At 40.3% G+C, this 21372-nt stretch overlaps 1 protein-coding gene across 5 annotated transcripts in view; it reads left to right on the top strand.

Annotated features, from left to right (window-relative positions):
- The first annotated feature begins 1341 nt into the window (after window positions 1-1341).
- LOC121284139 (TNFAIP3-interacting protein 3-like) overlaps window positions 1342-21372 on the top strand; it is a 36951-nt gene continuing 16920 nt past the window's right edge. Inside the window, exons 1-9 of one of the 5 annotated variants that reach the window (XM_041199319.1) lie at window positions 1354-1685; window positions 3875-4001; window positions 6669-6770; window positions 9445-9510; window positions 10129-10251; window positions 10478-10606; window positions 12623-12748; window positions 13930-14055; window positions 14207-14281. In XM_041199319.1, the coding sequence (XP_041055253.1) occupies window positions 3951-4001; window positions 6669-6770; window positions 9445-9510; window positions 10129-10251; window positions 10478-10606; window positions 12623-12748; window positions 13930-14055; window positions 14207-14281 (798 nt within the window). In that variant the 5' untranslated portion in view covers window positions 1354-1685; window positions 3875-3950. Of the gene's footprint in view, window positions 1757-3874; window positions 4002-5159; window positions 5217-6668; window positions 6771-9444; window positions 9511-10128; window positions 10252-10477; window positions 10607-12622; window positions 12749-13929; window positions 14056-14206; window positions 14282-21372 lie in introns of those variants that run through there. The other 4 variants (XM_041199327.1, XM_041199346.1, XM_041199357.1 and 1 more) reach the window with 4 other exon arrangements.

The following is a 21372-nucleotide window of genomic DNA, read 5'->3' as shown; positions in this document are numbered from 1 at the left end:
TATTCTAGATTTATTTAATTAATAGAACTTAAACATCCCTGATTCTGTGGTGGGATTTGAACTATTTTCTGTGGATTATTAGACCAGGTTGTTGACTGAGGTAATAACATTGAAATTAACAGTGGATGGCACATGCCTCAAATTCCTCTCTATCCTAATTCTTTCCCCAACTTCAGCCCAAAAGAGCTGAAAGGTGACTCCTTAAATCTCTACAGCTCTTTCAAATGTGGAGGACTGCTGCCAGCACAACTGGTTACATTAAGTCTTCTCTTGAAAGTACACATGGGATATCCAAATGTTAGAACTTGGCAGAACACTCAGACCTCTGTGGCTAGTTCAAATCCTGCTGAGTGTAAATGCATTCTAAGACAGCTTCACGTGGCAGTGTTAGATCAGACTATATCTTTGGTCACTTGTGCACTGCTGGCGTGTCCTGCAAACCAAAAGGTGGTCTGCAATTAAACAGTGAATGGAAAACAGGATAAGGCTATCTCCATGCTCTATATACTACATCCCAAGGGTGCAGCAGCTTTCAGAGTTGGCATGTATCAAATAAATCATGTCCCAACAGTCAGATAAAGGCGAGGATGTTTACATTGGCAGTCCTCCTGATACCATAAAATATCTTTTCCAGGCCTCAAAAATATCTGAAACGAGTAAGGAACTTTAAAAATATATTTTGTTTTTGCTATCTCTATTTACATATTGTGTCACAACATAAGTAGCTTGAGATCAAAATAAAATCCGAAAAATTGCCAAAAAGACATCTGCCACAAATTCTACGTCACAGCAAGAACTTCCTGTTGTCACCGTGGTTCCTGAGTTGCAAAGATTTTGTTTGGTGACTATTTGAAGCAATGTTTTACAAGTTTATTTTTTCAAATACACAGTTACTATTTCACTTCAGCTATCAAACAATTAGTGGCTCTTCAGTGGAGCGCCAGTTTCTTGCTTTTTTTTCAACGTTTCTTGTGGCCTTGAGTTGTATAAGCAAAACCACCATTAAGGTAGTTTTTGCAAAGTAAATTTTGGCGGGGGGGGGGGGGGGGGGGGTGGGGGGCGGTGTGGTGGAGCCTGAAAAAAATAGAATGAAAATACAGAAAGCAACAGCTACACTTTTGACAACATTGTTGCCTTAAGATTTGAACTAATGCCTGATCAAAGAAGGTTAGAACAGAACTGCCAGTAAAAAGGACTAGAAAATGGTAGTCCATTGCTGGAGGGCGCACAGAACAAGAAATTACAGGATGACCCAACCCATTTCCCTCCATTCTGAATGGAAACATGCTCATTGTTTCCCGAAATCCCAGTGGAGCATGGTCCCTACCAGAAACGTGCATTCTTAAAGTTAGTCCAGAAGTTTCTTCTTAAGTTTATACTGTAGCGCTAAAAAATAAAACCTTTGGTCCTAATACAAGACTGAAACTAAAATTAAACGCGATATATAGGACTGAAGCTATTTGGTGAGATCTGAGTCCACTTCACTGAACCTGGTGATACCATCTTTTTTTGGAAAGCAGATGGTGCGTAAGTTTTACATTGGCCGAAAAACCCAAACTGAAGTCCAGAAGCAAGGCTCCGTTAGAGGGCAGCATCAAAACTCGAATGCCCGCAGTTTTGAGAGGATGCAGCACAGTTAATTACTGTCACCCCAGGCAATGGTGTTGGAGCTGAATTTTTCATCAGTAAGTTCGCAGAGAATAACAACCAAAATTGAGGGGGGTTTTTTTGCGCCTTCCAACGCAATGAAGTGTAGGTAAGGCGCACTTTACCGTGTTAGTTCCTGCGGAGTCTGTTCGATTGTATTTAGCTGTACGGGTAGTTTATAACAATACCAACAAAAAACACAATTGAATGGAAATTGTGCAGCTGCTCGGTTTGGAGACAGAAGTGGTGCAGGTTAATCGTCAAACCGCGGTGCTATTTACACCGCATGTGTAAAGCTACCTGCAAACAATCTGCTAAAGCAGCTGCACAGGCTCGACCTGGAAGAGCTCAACGCAACATTGCTGCTGCTTCTTCTGCTCTCAGCGGCCGATTTCAGTTTAGTTGTGAGAAAATACCTCAGGTAACTGCGGGAACTGTGATACTAAAGTGCTTGTGATAGGAACCTGGGTTTTCTGCGTTTGTAAGCGGGGCAGCTTTCCGTTTAATTTCAAGCACAAACCTCCTTAAAGGTGTAAGTACCTCTGGCGGAGGGGGTTCAGATACCTGCGGCTCGACCTGAAAGAGACGCCGCTGTGGCTGAATGTCAAGTCCAGAGCTGGAGAGAGGTGGGGCCAGGAGGGCGGGATCTCGCTTCACTTGTGAATTGGTGCCGAACCAAAACAAAAATCCTTAAACAACTTCTTGGCTCTCATAACTGTCTTTGCGTCACAAGATACAGAATTATAAATGGGGGAAAAATTAGGGGCACTGTTTTGAAAATGAGAGTCTTGATGTCCGGTATCCATATTCAAATTTCAGGCGAGTCCACTCCAGAAACAGACTTTTCCGATTTAAAACCAGACCAGTGGGGATTTAAGATTCAAAGATTTTTTCAAGTCACGGGTCCCGATAGTGCTGTCCTCTAGAGCAAAGCTAGATGAAAAAAATAGCGGATCCTAATTACATGACATGAAGGAAGACTGACTGCACCAGAAATCAGGGACAAACTGGTATATTGATAATTTTTGGATATTATAGTTCTCTGTATCCGGAACTTGCTTTTAAGGGACAAGTGTTTTCATACATCAGTGTGCTCCAGATATCCATGTGCACGAAAATGTACGTGAGATACTAACGGACGAACAGTTGACATTCGTCTGAATTTCTCCTCTCCGTGGTCCGGCAGAGTTTCCGACCTGTTTTAAAAAGATTAATGTCCCTCCTAAATTCGTGGGGAGAGGGATTTCTGATGAAGATGTAAACGTTTATACGCCAGGATCCCATGCCGTGCGGGCTCGAATCTAAATCTACTGCTCGCCGCTTCCATTTGTGTCATAAGTTTAGACACAACAAAGTATTTAAAACATCAGTCATAAATCAGGCGCTTTGGATTAGTATTAGGAAATTTGCAGTTGATTCTGCAGATTGGAATGGGATTGCCTTTATGTGAAAAGGAAAAGAGTCAGCATTGGGAATTAGCGTACCGTGGGAACACCACCACCTCTGCAAGTGCTCTTCTAAGTCATACACCATACTAATTTGGAAATATATTGCCCTTCCTTCACTGTCACTGGGTCAAGATCCTGGAACTCCTTCCCTATCAGCTCTGTGGGGGGTACCCATACCCACCTGGACTGCAGCAGTTCAAGGCGGTTCTCAAGGGCAATTGGGGATTGGCAATAAATGCTGGCCTAGCCAGAGATGCCCATATCCCATGAGCAAATAGAAAGATAGCTTCAGTATGCCTAATAATCGGCATTAAAATGTTAAATAAACTTTCTTTAAAAAAAAGAATCCTGCCTTCTATATAAATGGGATGCACAGTGAAAACCTGTGGATTTCCAGATTACTCAATAAATGAGGGAAATCATAACTCACTCATCAGTCACCTCTGAGTTCCTTGCTAATTAATTGGCATTGATTTTAAGAGTGGCCTCAGTTTTAAATACATTGGAGTAGTTTAACTGATTTTCTGATCATGGATTTTAATAACTGGGAAATCAGGCCTACAGTGAATCTACCACACTGACCTCTGCCCGATTCTCAGGTCAGCACTTCCGCTGACGGAGGTTTCTCATTGGCTGCCAAACCTTCCAATTTCAAGACAGTGATGTTCCACTATAGTCACCAACACTTACATGTAGTGAGGCTCTATGTCCGCATGGAACCACCTCCCATAATATATGTAAGGTGCAGAAATGGTTACTAGTTATATTCTTCTTCTTAGGTAGTCCGTTGGGATTGAGCTTGACTTGCTACTTCTCTGGTTCGATGGGTTCTGAGATGGCTGATAAGTCAAATGCATGATCTGCAGACTCTGCCGCATACAGGACAGGTGGTACTTGAAGGGCTGGGTAGGTGAATTGTTTGGAGGTTTCTGTGCTCTCCCTAATGCTTTGACTTCACTGTGTGTTCCCGACGATGTGTTTGATGCCTTCCCAAATGAGCCTTTTCCATTCTGAAACAAAAACAAAAAAATGCTGGAAAAACTCAACAGGTCTGACAGCATCTGTGGAGAGAAAGACAGAGTTAACGTTTAGAGTCTCAAACGGACTTGAAACGTTAACTCTGTCTTTCTCTCCACAAATGCTGTCAGACTTGCTGAGTTTTTCCAGCATTTTTTGTTTTTGTTTCAGATTTCCAGCATCCGCAGTGTTTTGCCTTTACCTTTTCCATTCTGGCTGGTCATAAGCCAGGGACTCCCATAAGTCAGTGAGGATGTTTGACCTCTTCAGGAATACATTTGAGGATGTCCCAAAAGCATGTCTGCTGAGTTCCGAGTAGAGCAGTTGCTTTGGGAGTCTGGTGTCAGATATATGAATGACATATCTTGACCAGAGCTGCGCTGGTTTTGAGTGATTAGTGACTAGTTATATTATCAGTGAAAAGAGACTCCCATTTACTATTGCTTTACTTGACTATTTACAAACCCTCAGAGCTGTTGGTCACAACAGCTGTCACATTTTTCTAATCTTAAAAACAGCACCGACCATTCTATTTCTTGCTGTTCTACTCAAACAAAGAAACGAAGATCCTCTTCTTTTTGTATCTGAGTGTTAAATAATAACCTGGCAAGGTTGAGCAGGGACAATTGTGTTCTGTAATGAAGCCTACCAGATTAAATAATTTTTTGTTCTGATCTTCATGAATTAAAGCTCAGCTCTTCCCACATTGTGCAGTTGCCTCACTTGGCCACTGTTTCGCCCCTGCTGCTCGCAGGCTTTTCAGGTATTGCCATATCCAGGTATTAGTTAATTGTGTTTAATACCTTAGTCATTCAAGTAAGACATGACAAGTTTGCAACATAATGGGAAGCCCTGACCTCTTTCATTTTAACTGTCATTGATCAAAAATGCTGAAGTGTCTCTTTGTGTAATTTGGTGCGGTTTGAGACATGATAAAGGAACTGGGATCGCTTAAAAGTCTGGTTGTGAGAACAGATTTGAATCAGTGTACTATACTGAATTGGAGCTGGAAATACATAGCTATTGTCTTTGCCTTGAGAAGCCCCGAAAGTTATGGTGAATATCAGAGAGCTTCAAATGAAGGAAGGGAGAGGTTCTATAAAGGTGAGTAAACTCAGATTAAAGAAGTGGCTTAAAGTTACACAATTGCTTTTATCTGCTACTGTTTGAACACCTGGGTCGGCAAGGCTCTGTAACTAACCCTTAGAGGACTAAGTCCTCAAAATAATACTGCATTAATCTTTTCTCTTTTCTACAAAAGTGTGGGAATTGTAAGGCTATCTACAAATGCTCTTTTTGTTCTTACTGTGCTGTGTACTCGCAAGCTGTTTGTAAGGAAAATGATAGAAAGTATTTGGCTAACAAGAGCAACCTGAATTTACATAGTGGCCTTAAGCTTGCACAGAGAAATGGAGAGAAAGAGTGGAACGGATACTGCTCCCTAAGAGAAGTGGAGTAACTTTTGTGTGGTTGTTTAGAGAGTCGGGCTGAAATGACTGACACTTTTGTCAATGATGCTGGAAGAACAGGGTGTGAGGAATTCCCAGCAGGGCAAATTAGCTCATCAGTGAGCATGGGGATGGTTATAAATCTAGAGAATATTTCAGAGGTTGGGTGAGGATCGGGAGGCCAAGGAGGGACAAGATTTTCAATATCAGTGCAGCACCAATGTAGGTCATTGAAGGAAGGTGCGGTGAATGAAATAATATGAGGGCATTCTGATGGAACTGGTCTGTGAAGGAGAGATAATGGAGGAGAATGGCACATAATTCTTCAGAGAAGTGAAGGAAGCCATGGAAGGATATGTGCTGATGGTCAGAGACTAGACCAATGAGATTCAAACAAGGCATTGTGGGTGAAGTGAACATAGAGCTGCAAACAATAACATTCTGAATGTTCTTGGAGAGGAAAGGGAAATGAGAGATAAGGCTGTAAATGGAGAGGATGCAAGGGTCAAAGGTGAGCTTTTTGAAAAAGAGGCATTGACAGAGATTTGGAAAAGGGAAAGCAACAGAGGCACAGTGAAGGGAGCCATCATTATGTCATCAAACATTGGGCTGGAAACAGTAACTGAGCGGTTAGGAATTGGTTGGGGCAAAAATTGAATTTGCCCATGTATGTGTTTAAATGCTGAGATTGTTGATGGCCTTTGCAAGGGACTTGCATGAATCTGAATTAATGAGCCCGCCAGTACGGACAAGTTAAATTAACATCAGTAGGTGATTGCTATTTACAGTAATAGGCACAATAATTGCTAAAACTCACGTCTTCTGATACTATCATGGAATAAATGTACCAGAAAATCAAGAAATATGGCAACTAGCATAATTTTTCAGAATGTTTGATGTCCTGAAAGGATACCAATAATTAAGTGTTGCTTTCAATTAAGTTAGTGATCTAGTTTGCATTTCAATGTTACCAGCATCGAAAGCAATTTTGATTATGAATGTTAAAAACACTTAACATAAATTGTGTGTGAGTGCCACAAAGTGCAGAACTCGAAGGGTTACTGAGAAAAGGGAGTGAGAAGATTATTCTGTCTTTTTTTCCTGGTAGAATGTGACTGGAATGGAAATCGAAAACCAGAAGAAGCCTTCCACAGATGGACAAGAAGTGCTTGAGAGACGGATTAAGATTTTAGAAAATCAGAAAAAAGAGGTACCTTTACTTTGAAATTGCAGTTGTAATCCAGTCTCTCCTCTATGCAGCATTTTTGGATACAACAACTTACAGTTGCATAGTACATTTAAAATGAATGCTGTCCTTTATCGCAAGGGAGTTGAAGTTTATAAGTAGGAAAGCCTTAAAAATATTCAAAGACTCTGCTTCTACTGCCTTTTGTGGAAGAGAGTTCCAAAGACTCGCTCTGAGAGGAAAAAAATTCTCCTCATCACCGTCTTAAATGGGTGACCCCTTATTTTTAAACAATGACCCTTACTTTTAGATTCTCCCACAAGAGGAAACATCCTCTCAACATCCACCCTGTCAAGACCCCTCAGGATCTTATATGTTTCAGTCAAGTCTTCGAAATTCCAGCGGATACAAGCCTAGCCTGTCCAACCTTTCTTGGTAGGACAACCCTCTCATTCAAAGTATTAGTCTAGTAAACCTTCCCTGAATTGCTTCCAATGCATTTATACATTTTCTTAAATGAGATCAACACTGTACACAGTACTCCAGGTGTGGTCTCACCAAAGCCCTGTATAACCTCTCTGTTTTTGTATTCAATTCCCCTCATAATAAACTATAACATTCTATTAGCTTTCCTAATTACTTGCTGCACCTGCATACTAAACTTTTGGAATTCATGCATTAGAACGCCCAGATCCTTCTGCATCTCGGAACTCTGCAATCTCTCACCATTTAGATAATGTGCTTCTTTTTTGTTCTTCCTTCCAAAATGGACAATATTCACATTTTCCCATATTATACTCCATTTGCCAGATCTTTGTCCATTCGCTTAACCTATCTATATCCGTTTGTAGCCTTCTTATGTCCTCTTCAAACTTACTGTTCTATCTATCTTTGTGTCATCAGTAAATTTAGCAACCATACCTTCGGTCCCTTCATTCAAGTCATTTATGTAGATTGTAAAAAGAATCCTCTACCCCAGAGAGCAGTGAAGGTAGGGTTATTGAATATATTGAAGGCTGAGTTAGGCATATTTTTGATCTTCAAGGGAGGCAATGGTTATGGGACTAGGCAAGAAAGTGGAGATAAAGTCACGCAGATCAGCCATGATCATGCTTGAGGGGCCAAGTAACCTACTGCTGCTACTATGCCTTATATTCTTATGTTCTTATATTAACACATAAAAACATCCTAAGGCACATCACACAAGTATAATTAGATAAAAATCAATGCCAAATCAAAGATGAGATATTAGGAGTGCTGACTAAAAGTTGGTGCAAAGCAAGGGATTTTAAGGAAGGTCTTTAAGGAAGATTGTGAGCTGAAGAGGCAGAGAGGTTTAGGGAGGAAATTGTAAAGTTGAGGACCTAGATAACCCTGAAGCCACAGCTACCAATGGTGAGATGAAGGGCATGGGAGCTGCATAAGGTGGAGTGGATGGTTGTGAGTATTAGTATTAGGATAGTTTATACTGAGAGAGAAGTTGAGGTTTTCCATAGACCTTTTTAATCTAAAGCTTAAAACCATTCTGTAGGCCTTGCTTCAAGCACGTGATCTTGTCTGGGCTAAATTTCTGCCTATTATGTCATTTCAGTTGGAATTAAGCTGAACAACTGTTTTCATTGGTATTATTGCATTAACAGAAGGCAATGGAGATGCTCAGCAGGTTAGGCAACACCAGTGAAGAGAGAAACAAAATTAACTTTCAAGTCAGAATTGGAAAAGTGAGAGATGTAACAGGTTTAAAGCAATTTCAGAAGTAGGGAAAGTGGGGTGGGAAGAACAAAAGGGAAGGTCTGTGATAGAGTGGAACGATGGAATGATTAAACAACAAAAAGGATAATGGTGCAAGGCAAAAAGTGATGGTAATGGGACAGTAAAGAAACAAAAGATGAGTGTAGAAGAGGTGCAAATGACAATGTTAGAGACATTACAGTATCTGCTGCCCAATAATATGGGGGCAGTGTTTATGATCTGAAATTGTTGAACTTAATGCTGAATCCAGAAGTCTGTAAAATGCCTAATTGAAAGTTGAGATAGGGTTCCTGGAGCTTCCATTGAACTTCGTTGGAACAGTGTAGGAGGTTGAGGTTTGACTGGGTGTGGAGGAGAATTAAAATGACAGGCAGCTGGAAGTTCTGGATCAGGCTAGTGGACTGAATAGAGGTGTTCATCAAACTGATCCCAAATCTGCTTTTGATCTCCCAATTGTAGAGATCACCACACCTTCAGAAGTGAATACAGTATACTACATGAAAGAAGTATAATAAATTGCTGTTTCACCTGGAAGGAGTGTTTGGGGCCCTCGATGGTGGAAAGGGAGGAGAAATAGTAGCAAGTGTTTGCATCTCCTGTGCTTGCAGAGGAAAATGCCACAGGGAAGGGTGAGTGTGTTGAGGGTAATTTGAGGAGTGGGCCAGGATATCGTGATGGGAATTGTCCCTTCAGAATGCTGAAAGGAGAGGGGAGGGAAAGATATGTTTGGTGGTGGCATGTCCTGGTGGTGGCATGTTCTTCCAAGTCTCAAAACTCAAGAACAGTTGTGCTTATTTAATGTTGTTTCCCATGTCAGCAAAGGTTGTATTTTACTTGTGGCTTGGTTCCTTCCAATCTGTAACATTTAAAAATTCAAGCCTTCAGGCTGCGTACAGAGAAATGTTATTTTTTTTGTAGTGGCTCAATGAATTTATTGTTCTGACAGCTTCTGGAGATAAACAAGCAGTGGGACCAAGAGTGCAGGAACATGAAGGCAGTGTATGAGCAGAAGGTAAAGCATCTCATCTACTCAGCACTTTTTTCTAGGTTTTTTTTTTGTTTGTGGTATTCCTTGCTTGTGAATGGTACATGTAATTAAAGTGAATCTTGCTAATATATAAATTCTGAAAATTATTGAAAGTGTAACATTTTTGTATAACTCAAAATCTGCCTTGTTTTATTTTATTTTCAACACCCTTGTGTAAAATTCATTTTGACAATCCCCAACCAAGTCAAATAATAGACTCCCTATAAATGCACTCTGAAATAATTGTATGAATCTGAATGTGATGTTAGACTATTCTCATACACCCCCTAGTGAGTTAGTTAAGAATTACATCCATACAGACCTGGCAGCAAATTATTTGTAAACCTTCATGGTTGGGAATGACGTTTGGTGCTTAGGACGTAGAAAGGCAAAGAGAAGAAAAACAAACGTTAAAAAAATTGAAGTTTGTTAAATATTCTTGTATTTGGATCCTGCTTTGACAGTTTGGATTCTTGGTTCTTTATTAATAATAACAGCACCCCACCACGCCTCATATTTCTGCAATCTAACTTGATTTTTAATTGAACCATCCATAATATCCCAATATATAATGGATCCTTCATTGGCTTTCATTTTCTGCAGCTGAAGGAAAAGTTCACCCCTTATCAGCAGTCTCTGAGTGACCTGGAGAAAGAGCTGGACCAAAAGCAGAGGGATTTCGATAAGAAGCTGCTGCTTGCCAAAGCAAAACTCGAAACAGCAGAAGTATGCTTTTACCAGTAATGGGTTGAAAATAATTGATATTTAACTATAAACAGGTAGACTCATTTAAAAGACACCTTGGACTTTATTTGATTCAAAAGCTGCAGCAATTACACAGTTAATGTTATGTTCATCTCCACAAGTGTAACTTTGAATTGGATGAAGCTGTTCCCCTAAAATCTGGCCTTCCCATTACTTATGTGTTTTTTTGCTTTTTTTTGAAATAAAGGAACAAAAGCAGACATTAAATGCAAAGTTGCTTGAGGCTGAAGAAGAGAACAAACATTTGAAAGAACGCCACACCTCGATAACCAAACAAAAAGGATATTATGAACATGAAATTGCACGTCTGAATAAGGTCTGTATAGTTACTTTATTCTCATCTGTGTTTATCTTTGACCAGTGCAGTAGAATAACTCCACAAACAAGTCAGTCTCTCTCCTGTAAAACTGCTTCTTATGCCCCTGATCACAAAATCTTCTGTAGGGTTTTTAAATGGTTTTCTCTTCTGCACCCCCCTGAAGGTGCTGAAGCAAAGGTACATGGGCACTACCTCTCACTCTATGTTCGCAAAACTTAATCAGATGCGTTTTGCCCTTTTGTTTTCAATAGGCGATATGTGAAGACCACTAATGTTCTTCAAAATTAAATAATTTTTAAATTGCCTTTGGTTAAACTTTAAAAAGTTCCAATATATTATATCCTTTTTAGTCAAGACACAAACATCTGGTTAACTGCTGTTAAGTGCTGTACTGCAAATTGTCTTGTAGCATGTGAAGAAGAGAGTTTTGGAACTTTTTACAAAGTACTGGAGCTGAAACCAATGTGCAATGATCATGTTCCTTTGCAAGATAGAAGCAGGTTTAAAATGGTTGGTCTAGTGGTACAGTTCATTAGTGTTCGAATGGACTAGACTACGAAGGGCAAGTGTGGGTGTGTTTGTGTATGTGTTCTCTCTCTTTTCCTCCGTGCTGTGCCATATTGAGTTCCTGATCTCCTGCAGGCCAGGCTCAGAAAGGCCCCAGTGGAGACATATTCTCCCTTACAAGGTAGAAGAGGGTCAAGGGAATTCAGAGGATTGGTTAACCTGCCTATCGTATTTTCATACTCCCTCCATATCAGTAAGGTTCTGGGAACTGTTCACTGACCTCCTCTGTAGGGTTGGGGAATAATGCATGTCACGGGAGGCCGACAGAGCTGAAGAAGTAAATATTGGTGTAGGAAAGAGATAATTTAAGTGTTTTTGCTGAATAATTTAAAGTCCAAAATCGCAATCAGAGCAGTTTTGACAATAGAAAATATGGAAAAAGAGAAATTTTTAAAATTCCCCATCAGTTTGGTAACTGCCAACCACTCCAAAATGAGGAAACAAATGTGCTCTGTATTACTAGATTATGTCCACCAGCTGATATTAAAATATCGGTCTCCTGCTGTTTCACACAACACAGAAATCAACAAAGGAGACCTTAAGTACGTTGTGGGAGATTTATTATTAATGTTTTGAATGCATGGAATATATTTATGTCCAAATCCTTGACTTTCTAAGTGTCACAGTGAGTGCTGCTTTCCTGATTTAACAGATTAAAAGTTGATTGTCCTGTGATAATTTCAGAATAAATCACAGTGTATTTGGTTCTTCTTTCCTATTGAATAGTTCTTGCATATTTTGCAAATTAAATAAAAACTGTAAATGTAACTACAATTGGGATTTTAACCCTTGTTGCCAATGCCAATGAATTATCAGGATGAAACATTTCAAAAAACTTGTGGTGATAAAAGAACAAGATGAAATCAAAACAAAATGCTGGAAATAGAGAAGGCCTAACAGTACCTGAAGAGGAAAGACAATATACTGCTCAGATATATACCCTTCAAGGGAACTTTGTCCTTCCATGAAGAAGGCAAAGCCAAAATATTAACATCTTCTCACAATTTTTCACCTTCTTGACCATGCCATTTTAAAAATATTTTCAAACACTGACAGACCTGCTCTGAATTTTCAGAATATTTTATTTTTGTTCAAGCAGTTCAGTTGGTCCTGCATGGTGGTGAGTAACACTGGGATTCAAAATAGCTTTAGTTTTTGCAGGATGTTACTAACCTGACTTATACTTGACTGCTCATTTCGCCATTGACTCTATGTAAATTTCTTCTTTGTAAACAATACAATGGAGCTACACCTCACAAATGTTTGTCAAAAGGAGCCTTGAAATAAAAGGGTATTTAAATCTCAAAGAGCAGACTGGAGCTCCAATATGTCGTACCACTCCGTAGGAGGATATAGGAGCGGACCCATGCTTACTCATGTGTTTTGAAAAAAAAGCTATTGGAAAACGGCTATTAATCTGAAGTCTTTTAAATTCATTTATTATAGGCTTTGTCAGATGCTTTAAGAAAGCAGAATGTTTCTTGCATGCCTCACAGTTTTGAAAGTGGAGAAATAATGAGAAAAGCTCATCCTGAGGAACTGACAACACAAATTGAGGTCCTAAAGCAACAGGTAATATATAACACATTGAGTTTTTTCCAAGAAATTATAACTCAGTGTGGTGTAAGGATTTTAGAAAACCCTGCCCCAATGTTTTGTTTATATTTAAAAAAAAAGACTTTCATCCTTTTTAAATCCTTCCATTGGTTTGCCCCTATAACCTTCTGTGGACCAACAACCCTCCTCCAGTTCTGGCTTCCTGTACATTCCAGATTTTCATCTTCAGCATTGGTGGCCATGCCTTAGCTTCTTAGCCCCTCCCTAAAACACTCTGCCTCTGTCTCTCTCCTCCTTTTAAGACGCTCCTTTAAACCTACCTCTGTGACCAAGCTTTTGGTCACTTGCCCTAATATCTCCTTCTGTGCTTCACTGTCAAATTTATTTTTCATAGCCCTCTGTGAAGCGCTTTTGGATGTTTGCTATTTCAAAGGTGTTATATAATTTCACATTGTATATATAGGAAAATAAACAAGTTAATGTAAGAACTATGAAATAGGATCAGGAGTGGACCATTTGGCCCCTCAAACCTGCTACACTACTCAATGTGATCATGGCTGATATTCTACCGCAACTCGACTTTTCAACTTGCTCCCTATATGACTTGATTCCCTGAAATCTAAAATCTATGAACCAAGCCTTGAACATACTCAGTAATGAAGCCTCCACAACCCTTTGGGATAGAGAATTACAAAAATCCCCAATCCACTGAGTGAAGAAATTTCTACTCACCTCAGTCTTAAATAATCATCCACATATGTCAGTGAATCATGAGTATGACTCCTCAATTTTTGTTTAGATGCATTTGAGACTTCTATTTTAATTGGTAAATTGGTGATAGGAATAAATGATGATGTGCCCAACTTCTTTGACTATAGATGGAAATTCTTCCAGTTTGTCCAGCAGCATGAACTCTGTTTGGCTTTTTGGCTCAGACCATGTAAAATCTGATTTTCTTCTTTGGAGCCTCTAACTCATCGCATTCTCCATATTTTAGCTTCTAATTTAAAATTTCATAGCTAGCGCTTTGCAGTTCAGTTTACCACCTCAACCACAGGATAGTGATTTGTGCTCAGGGGTTTGTAACTGCAAAAGCTTTCTGTTCTTTGTTCTGTAGATACTCAAGAATGTTGACCAGAATAGGTTAATCCAAATTGCATCCATGAGCTCTTAAAATGTTTGGGGTTCTGTTAAAGGTGCAGATATTTGAAGAAGACTTTCAGAGAGAAAGATGTGACCGGGAAAGAATGAATGAAGAAAAAGAAGAATTGAAGAAAAACATTGAGCACCTACAATCAAAACTTACTTTACTTAACACACGGGTATTACCATAGTTACTGCTTTTCTACATTTCCTTTGTTTCAATATCTGCTACTACTTTAATAAATGACTTTCATGTTCCACTCATGTATTTATTTGTTTGATCCTGTGGCCGGATGCCAGTTAAGGGAACTTTTGCTTTTTTTTTCATAGCTTAAGACTTACGAGGAAGACTTTATAAAGGAAAGGAAAGAAAAGGACTTACTCGGGAAGAAACTGAAAAAACAGGTATGAGACCATACTATTAAATATGTATCATGTGAAACCGCTGCAGAAACGAATTAAAATGGTGCCTAATAAAACAAGTGTAAATTCTGATTTGGTTAAATGGATCTTGATTTAACATAAAACATTGTGCTGCTGGCTATTGTCTACTTAGAAAAATGCAATTGAATATATGGCACTGACTTTTAAACTAAGGTTGAAGATAAATGTTGTACCTGACCATCACTTAAACACAACTAATAGTTTAGCTCACATCTGTTGTGAACTTGGAGAAAGTTATGTGGAACAATGGCTACAAGGGCGTGAAAAATAAGCTGAGCTGTTTTGATCTGATAGCTGAGCCTCTCATTCTAATGCAATACATGAGATTTCAAACAATGCCACCCACAGCCTGCACCCATTTTGTTTCATGTTGTGACGTATGCCCTAGTGGCAGGCTGCAAATAAGTTTGAATGCATCATTGTAAAATATATACAGAATTTATGATTAGTTCAGTTATAAATATGATAGCCTGTAATCTTTGAATGAAGTGGGTTGTTATGAATCTCTAACAAGACCTGGTAACAGACAAAATAAAGGAATACTCGGACTATAGTTGAATTGAAAAATACTCAGTCCTTCATTTGATCTTCCTGGCAAAACCAATATGGAAACATAAAGGGGTGCTGTGTAGACAACAGTGATACTGGTTAGTATTTTGTTACAAGCTCCTAAGAAAATGACAACTTTTAAAATGTATTTCAAACTTTCAGTTAATAACTGAACAGATAACAAGGAAGAGGCATACAAATTGGCCAGAAAAAAACAACAGACCTGAGGATTAGGAGCAGTTTAGAATTCAACAAAGGAGGACCAATGGATTGATTAAGAAGGGGAAAATAGAAAATGAGAGTAAGCTTGCAGGGAATATAAAAACTGATTGTAAAAGTTTCTATCGGTATGTGAAGAGAAAAATATTGGTGAAGACCAATGCACAGGTCCCTTACAGGCAGAAACAGGGGAATTTATAATGGGGAATTAAGAAATGGCTGACCAACTAAGTACATACTTTGGTTCTGTCTTCACAAAGGAGGACACTAATAACATACCAGAAATGTTGGGGAACACAGGGTTTAGTGAGAGGGAGGAATTGAAAGAAATCAGTATTAGTATGGAAATGGTGTTGGGGAAATTGATGGGATTGAAGGCCAATAAATCCCCGGTGCCTGATAATCTACATTCTAGAGTACTTAAGGAAGTGGCCCTAGAAATAGTGGATGCATTGGTGGTCATCTTCCAGGATTCTATAGACTCTGGAACCGTTCCTACAGATTGGAGGGTAGCTAATGTAACCCCACTATTTAAAAAGGGAGGCAGAGAGAAAAAAGGGAATTATAGACCAGTCGGCCTGACGTCGGTGGTGGGGAAAATTCTAGAGTCCATTGTAAAAGATTTAATAGCTGAGCGCGTGGAAAACTGGCAGAATCAGACAGAGTCAGCATGGATTTATGAAAGGGAAATCATGTTTGACAAATCTACTGGAATATTTCGAGGATGTAACGAGTAGAGTTGATGAGGGGGGAGCCAGTGGATGTGGTTTATTTGGACTTTCAGAAGGCTTTCGACAAAGTCCCACTTAAGAGATTGGCATGTAAAATTAAAGCGCATGGGATTGGGAGTAGTGTATTGAGATGGATAGAAAACTGGTTGGCAGGCAGGAAACAGAGTAGGAATAAACGGGTCTTTTTCAGAATGGCAGGCATTGACTAGTGGGGTACCGCAGGGATCGGTAAAGGACCCCAGTTATTCACAATATATATTAATGATTTAGATGAGGGAATTAAATGTAATATCTCCAAATTTGCAGATGACACAAAGCTGGGTGGGAGGGTGAGCTGTGAGGAGGATGCAGAGATGCTTCAGTGTGATTTGGACAAGCTGAGTGAGTGGGCAAATGCATGGCAGATGCAATATAATGTGGATAAATGTGAGGTTATCCATTTTGGTAGCAAAAACAGGAAGGCAGATTATTATCTGAATGGCTATAAATTGAGAGAGGGGAATGTGCAACGTGACCTGCGTGTGTTGGCCTTCATAGCCAGAGGATTCGAGTACAGGAACAGGGATGTCTTGCTGCAATTGTACAGGGCCTTGGTGAGACCACACCTGGAATATTGTGTGCAGTTTTAGTCTCCTTATCTGAGGAAGGATGTATTTGCTATAGAGGGAGTGCAGCGAAGGTTTACTTGACTGATTCCTGGGATGGCGAGACTGACATATGAGGAGCGATTGAGTCGATTGGGATTATATTCGCTGGAGTTTAGAAGAATGAAGGGGATCTTATAGAAACCTATAAAGTTCTAATTGGACTAGACAGGGTAGATGCAGAAAGGATGTTCCCAATGGTGGGAGAGTCCAGAACCATGGGTCACAGTCTGAGGATATGGGGTGGACCATTTAGGACTGAGATGAGAGGAAATTTCTTCACCCAGAGAGTGGTGAGCCTGTGGAATTCGCTACCACAGAAAGTAGTTGAGACCAAAACATTGTATGTTTTCAAGAAGGAGTTAGATATAGCTCTTGGGGCGAAAGGGATCAAAGGGTATGGGGAGAAAGCGGGAGCAGGCTATTGAGTTGGATGATCAGCCATGATCATAATGAAGGGCCAAATAGCCTACTGCTTCTCCTAGTTTCTATGTTTCTATGGTGTTTCTATTACATAACACAATTTCACATTTTAAGATGTTTACTGTAACACACGGACTAAATGCACTACTAACTAGACACTATTTTTGTAAGTAACTTATTTTAAAGTACAGAATGGAATATGCCCCCCACCCCCCCACCTCTTATTTTTAGCATAACCAAAAAACCAATGGATCCTCTCCTGCACGGGAAAACCACCACTCCTAATTGGGGACTCTGTGGCCCATGGAAGGGCCCCCAGTGGCAATGGCTGTATCTATGGCAGCAATTCACCCCACCCTCACCAATCACCCTCAACACCTCACCAGGGCCTTGCCTCACCACCCCATTTATCTTACTGCAGGGGTGGCATCCATCACTGCGCCTCTTGGCTGGGTGCAGCCAATCCCTTAAGGGGACAAGAACCCTGATGGCAACTCATTGGTTGCAAGATGTGCATAACATGCGGTCAGGGCTTTCTCAAATGACCATGGTGGGGTTGCCCCAGCTTTCTGGCCCATTGTTGGGGCAACCGCCATCCTGACAAACACTAGCCAATTTAATCTGCCTGCCTAAAAACTAGGCCCAGGTTTTCATTGAGTCGGGATGACTTGAGAGACCTTTAAAAAATGACAGGCGGGACACAGATGTGGAAGTCCTGCATCAATTTCCAGAAGATTCAATTTTTGGCAGCACGGGGACAGAGCATGAAATGCACAGCTGGGAAACCGGAACACAGCAGGGCCATTTGATTTGGCTGCTGAGTGCAAATGCACCCATTCTTCTTTGCTCCAAAAGGCTTTGACAGCAATGTGGGAACTGCAGTTTTATAGAGAAAATGTGAAAGCTTCTGAAGGCCAGATGTAAAGTCTGTTTAAGTGTCATGATACGAAGTGATTTAAATCCCCAACCCTTTAAAATTGGACAAAAAAAGTCTCCAGCTTTCACTTAGAGTAAAAGACAGACACCTGCTGCTGGAGTGCATTGCTTGATAGGCCATCTGGTGTAGCTTAGAAAAAACATTAATCATCCATTTTTGAAATTTCAATAGATTTCATCATTTAGATTTCCCAATGTTTATTATTATAGTTGAGCAAATTATGAATGCTTGGCTGAGTTTCAAAAGGCCCAGAACCACTTAACTCAGCTGGGAGCTGTATAAACATTTTGACAATTTTCTGAGAGGTTATTAAGGGGTTATCTCTCTTTGACATGGTTACTGAAATATATGTTTCTTTGTTTCTACACTAAATTTACATTTTTTGAATAGGTTTCCTGAATTTGGGTTGTTTTTGGGCGAGAACTCTATTGTTAGAATTTTTTTTACATCTCCACTTGGCTCCTGAGATATGCCCATAGTGGATACTGGGTGAGTGGCCAAGGAGGATACATGTTGGGGGTATATGGGGAGTATGGCAGTGGCATAGGGATATGATGAGACATTGAAGGGGCATGGAGAATATTAGGGGACATGGGGGTTTGAAGAGGGCATGGGGTAAGTGGGGAAGGGGAGAGGCTTTGTGGAGTGAGGGCTAGAAGGCTAAGAGAACTGAGACAGGCCTTCTAAACAGCCTGCCTTAGTACTCGCCTGCCTCTACGGCCATTTCTAAATTGCCTCTGGAGGCAGCAGGCCTGACTCTCTTCTGCCCCTGCCTTCCCGGAATGCAATGAGGTGGGGGGAGGCCATTTTCAAGTAGTCTCGACCTTCCTGTCTCCTTTATGAAAATTCAGCCCCAAGTTTCAGCAAGGTTGGATGCCCATGATAGCAACGGCTTAGTTTAGTCTAATTTGTCTAATGCTGTTATTTTAGTTGCATTTCCATCAGTTGAATTGGGGATGGCATTTGGAACTAAAACAGTTGAAGTTTAACCAGTTAGTAAGCTTTCCTAACTAAGTTTTAGATGTAGCTTTTATATTAGTTTACTGAAAATTGAAGGGAGTAATCACAAGGTTTTGCCAGTAAAGTTAAAAAAGCAATTAAATGTTGATGACACTGGTTCCTATTTACAGTAATACATTCCACGATGCTCGTGATATTGTTTTGAAAGCTTCAGTTTTGGAACTGAAGATTAGCATTGCAAACTGACTCTAAAGAAATTAGTACACTTTGAATAACCCTGATTCTAGCTTCAATATCAGTATATCCTATTGTACCTCTTCAATCTTATGTACGTTCCCAGCTTTTCACATTGCCAAATTTCATGTAGAACATCAACAAATCTTTCTAATCTAATTTTTACTTTGATATCATTTTTTTCTAGTTTTTTGTAAACACATGAATTATCAGGCAGAATGACTAAATGAAGTGTGGTATAAAGATTTGCAAGTGTCGGTTTTAATGTGTAGTTTTTAGAAATTGATCCAAATGACATCTCTTCCTGGCATAATGAATTGATCTTATATGGAGATGATAGTATCTGCCACGATATTTATGTTATATGTTAGACAGGCTATCCATTGTTTTGGAAGGAGAAAGGGAGATATTCCATCTTCTGAGAACTGAAACATTTGTAGAAATCTTATGGATTTCCTCATACATGAGAGTGAAAGTGGATAGCCATAATTACACCTCAAATCAGAAAAAGAGAAACCTCAAAATGCTATGGTCTGCCCCTGATGGTGGGATTTCTAAAGTTAGAATTGGGCTACCTCTACAATTAGCTGTGATCTAACGTTAGTGCTAACACTAGAAATTTACAGACAGAACAGTGGATTACGATATGTTGTAAGTTTTGAAGTTTCTGTATGGAATGTAGTGTAACTGCACCAGCAGCATAGCAGGGCTAAGTGGCCTTTCTGCCTTTGCTACCAACAGAATCATTTAGCATATGCATGATGTAAAATTAAATAGCATAAAACTGGAGCATTAAAGCACCCTCAAATATCCGTGTTTTGCAAGAGTCGCCCACTGAAGACAGTAATCTGTTGCTCACCTGCCTCAAGATTGTCACTGTTGTTCAGTAGAATGTGCTGGTAATTCTCAGTTTCTGTTGACATTTACTTTTTCTGGGTTTTTTTTGTTGAGTGAGAGCCATAAAACACTACACAAGGACAGAGAAACCTCAGCATCAGCAGTTTACTAAAATGGATCTGTTAAAACTAGACGCCTTACAGCCTATCTTACACTCCCACACACAAAGCAGAAGTGTAAAAATGGGATATGTTGTTTTGCCAAGTAAGGGCACTTGTTAGAAACTTTGGCCCTGATTTTTACTAGGGTGGGATTTGCAAGTGGTGGGAAGGAGTTCCAGAGCCCCCAAATATCAAGGCATTTTGACTCCATAGCATGCCCAACTTCTTTTCAACAGCATCTCTACCAGGAAGTTAGCCTGGCCAGGTGGTGGCATAGTGGTAACATCACTGGACTAGCAATCCAGAGACCCAGGCTAATACTCTGGAGACATGGATTCAAATCCCACTATAGCAGCTGGTGGAACTTAAATTCAATTATTAAATCTGGAACTGAAAGCTAGTCTCAGTATTGGTGACCATGAAACCATTGACGATTGTTGTAAAAACCTGGTTCACTAATGTCCTTTAGGGAAGGAAATCTGCCTCTTTACCTGTTCTGACCTACATGTGACTCCAGACCCACAGCAATGTGATTGACTCTTAACTACCCACTGAAATGAAATGGCCTAGCAGGCCACACGATTATATCAAAGTGCTACAAAACCTAAAAGGAATAAAACCAGACGAACCACCCAGTATCGACCTAGGCACAGAAACAACATGCAGCCCTGTCTACCCTGAAATGTCCTCCTTACTAACATCTGGGGGCTTGTGCCAAAATTGGGAGAGCTGTCTCACAGACTAGTCAAGCAACAGCCTGACATAGTCATACTCATGGAATCATACCTTACCAACAATGTCCTAGGCACCACCATCACCATCCCTGGGTATGTCCTGTCCCATCAACAGGACAGGCCCATCAGAGATGACGGCACAGTGATATACAGTCAGGAGGGAGTTGCCCTGGAATTCTTCAAAATTAGCTCTAGACCCCATGAAGTCTCATGACATCAAGTGAAACATGGGCAAGGAAACCTCCTGCTGGTTAACACAAAGCTGATGAATCAGTGCTCCCCCATGTTGAGCACCACTTGGAGAAAGCACTGAAGGTGGCAAGGTCAGGCAGTATACTCTGGGTGGGGGTTTTCATTGTCCATCACCAAGAGTGGCTTGGTAGCACCACTACTGACCAAGCTGGCTGAATCCTAAATGACATAACTGCTAGACTGGGTCTGCAGCAGGCAGTGAGGGAATCAACAAGAGGGAAAAGCATATTCACCTCACCCTCACCAGCCTGCCTGCCACAGATCCATGTGTCCATGACGGTATTGGTAGGAATGACCACTGCACAGTCCTTGTGGAGCTGAAGCCCCGTCTTTACATTGGTAAAATTTTTAGCTCAGCGGGAGGGCACGCT

Source organism: Carcharodon carcharias, chromosome 1 (assembly GCF_017639515.1).
Source record: "Carcharodon carcharias isolate sCarCar2 chromosome 1, sCarCar2.pri, whole genome shotgun sequence".
NCBI lineage: Eukaryota > Metazoa > Chordata > Chondrichthyes > Lamniformes > Lamnidae > Carcharodon > Carcharodon carcharias.
Note: the sequence above shows the minus strand (reverse complement) of the source record. Positions and strands in the feature narration are given on the sequence as shown.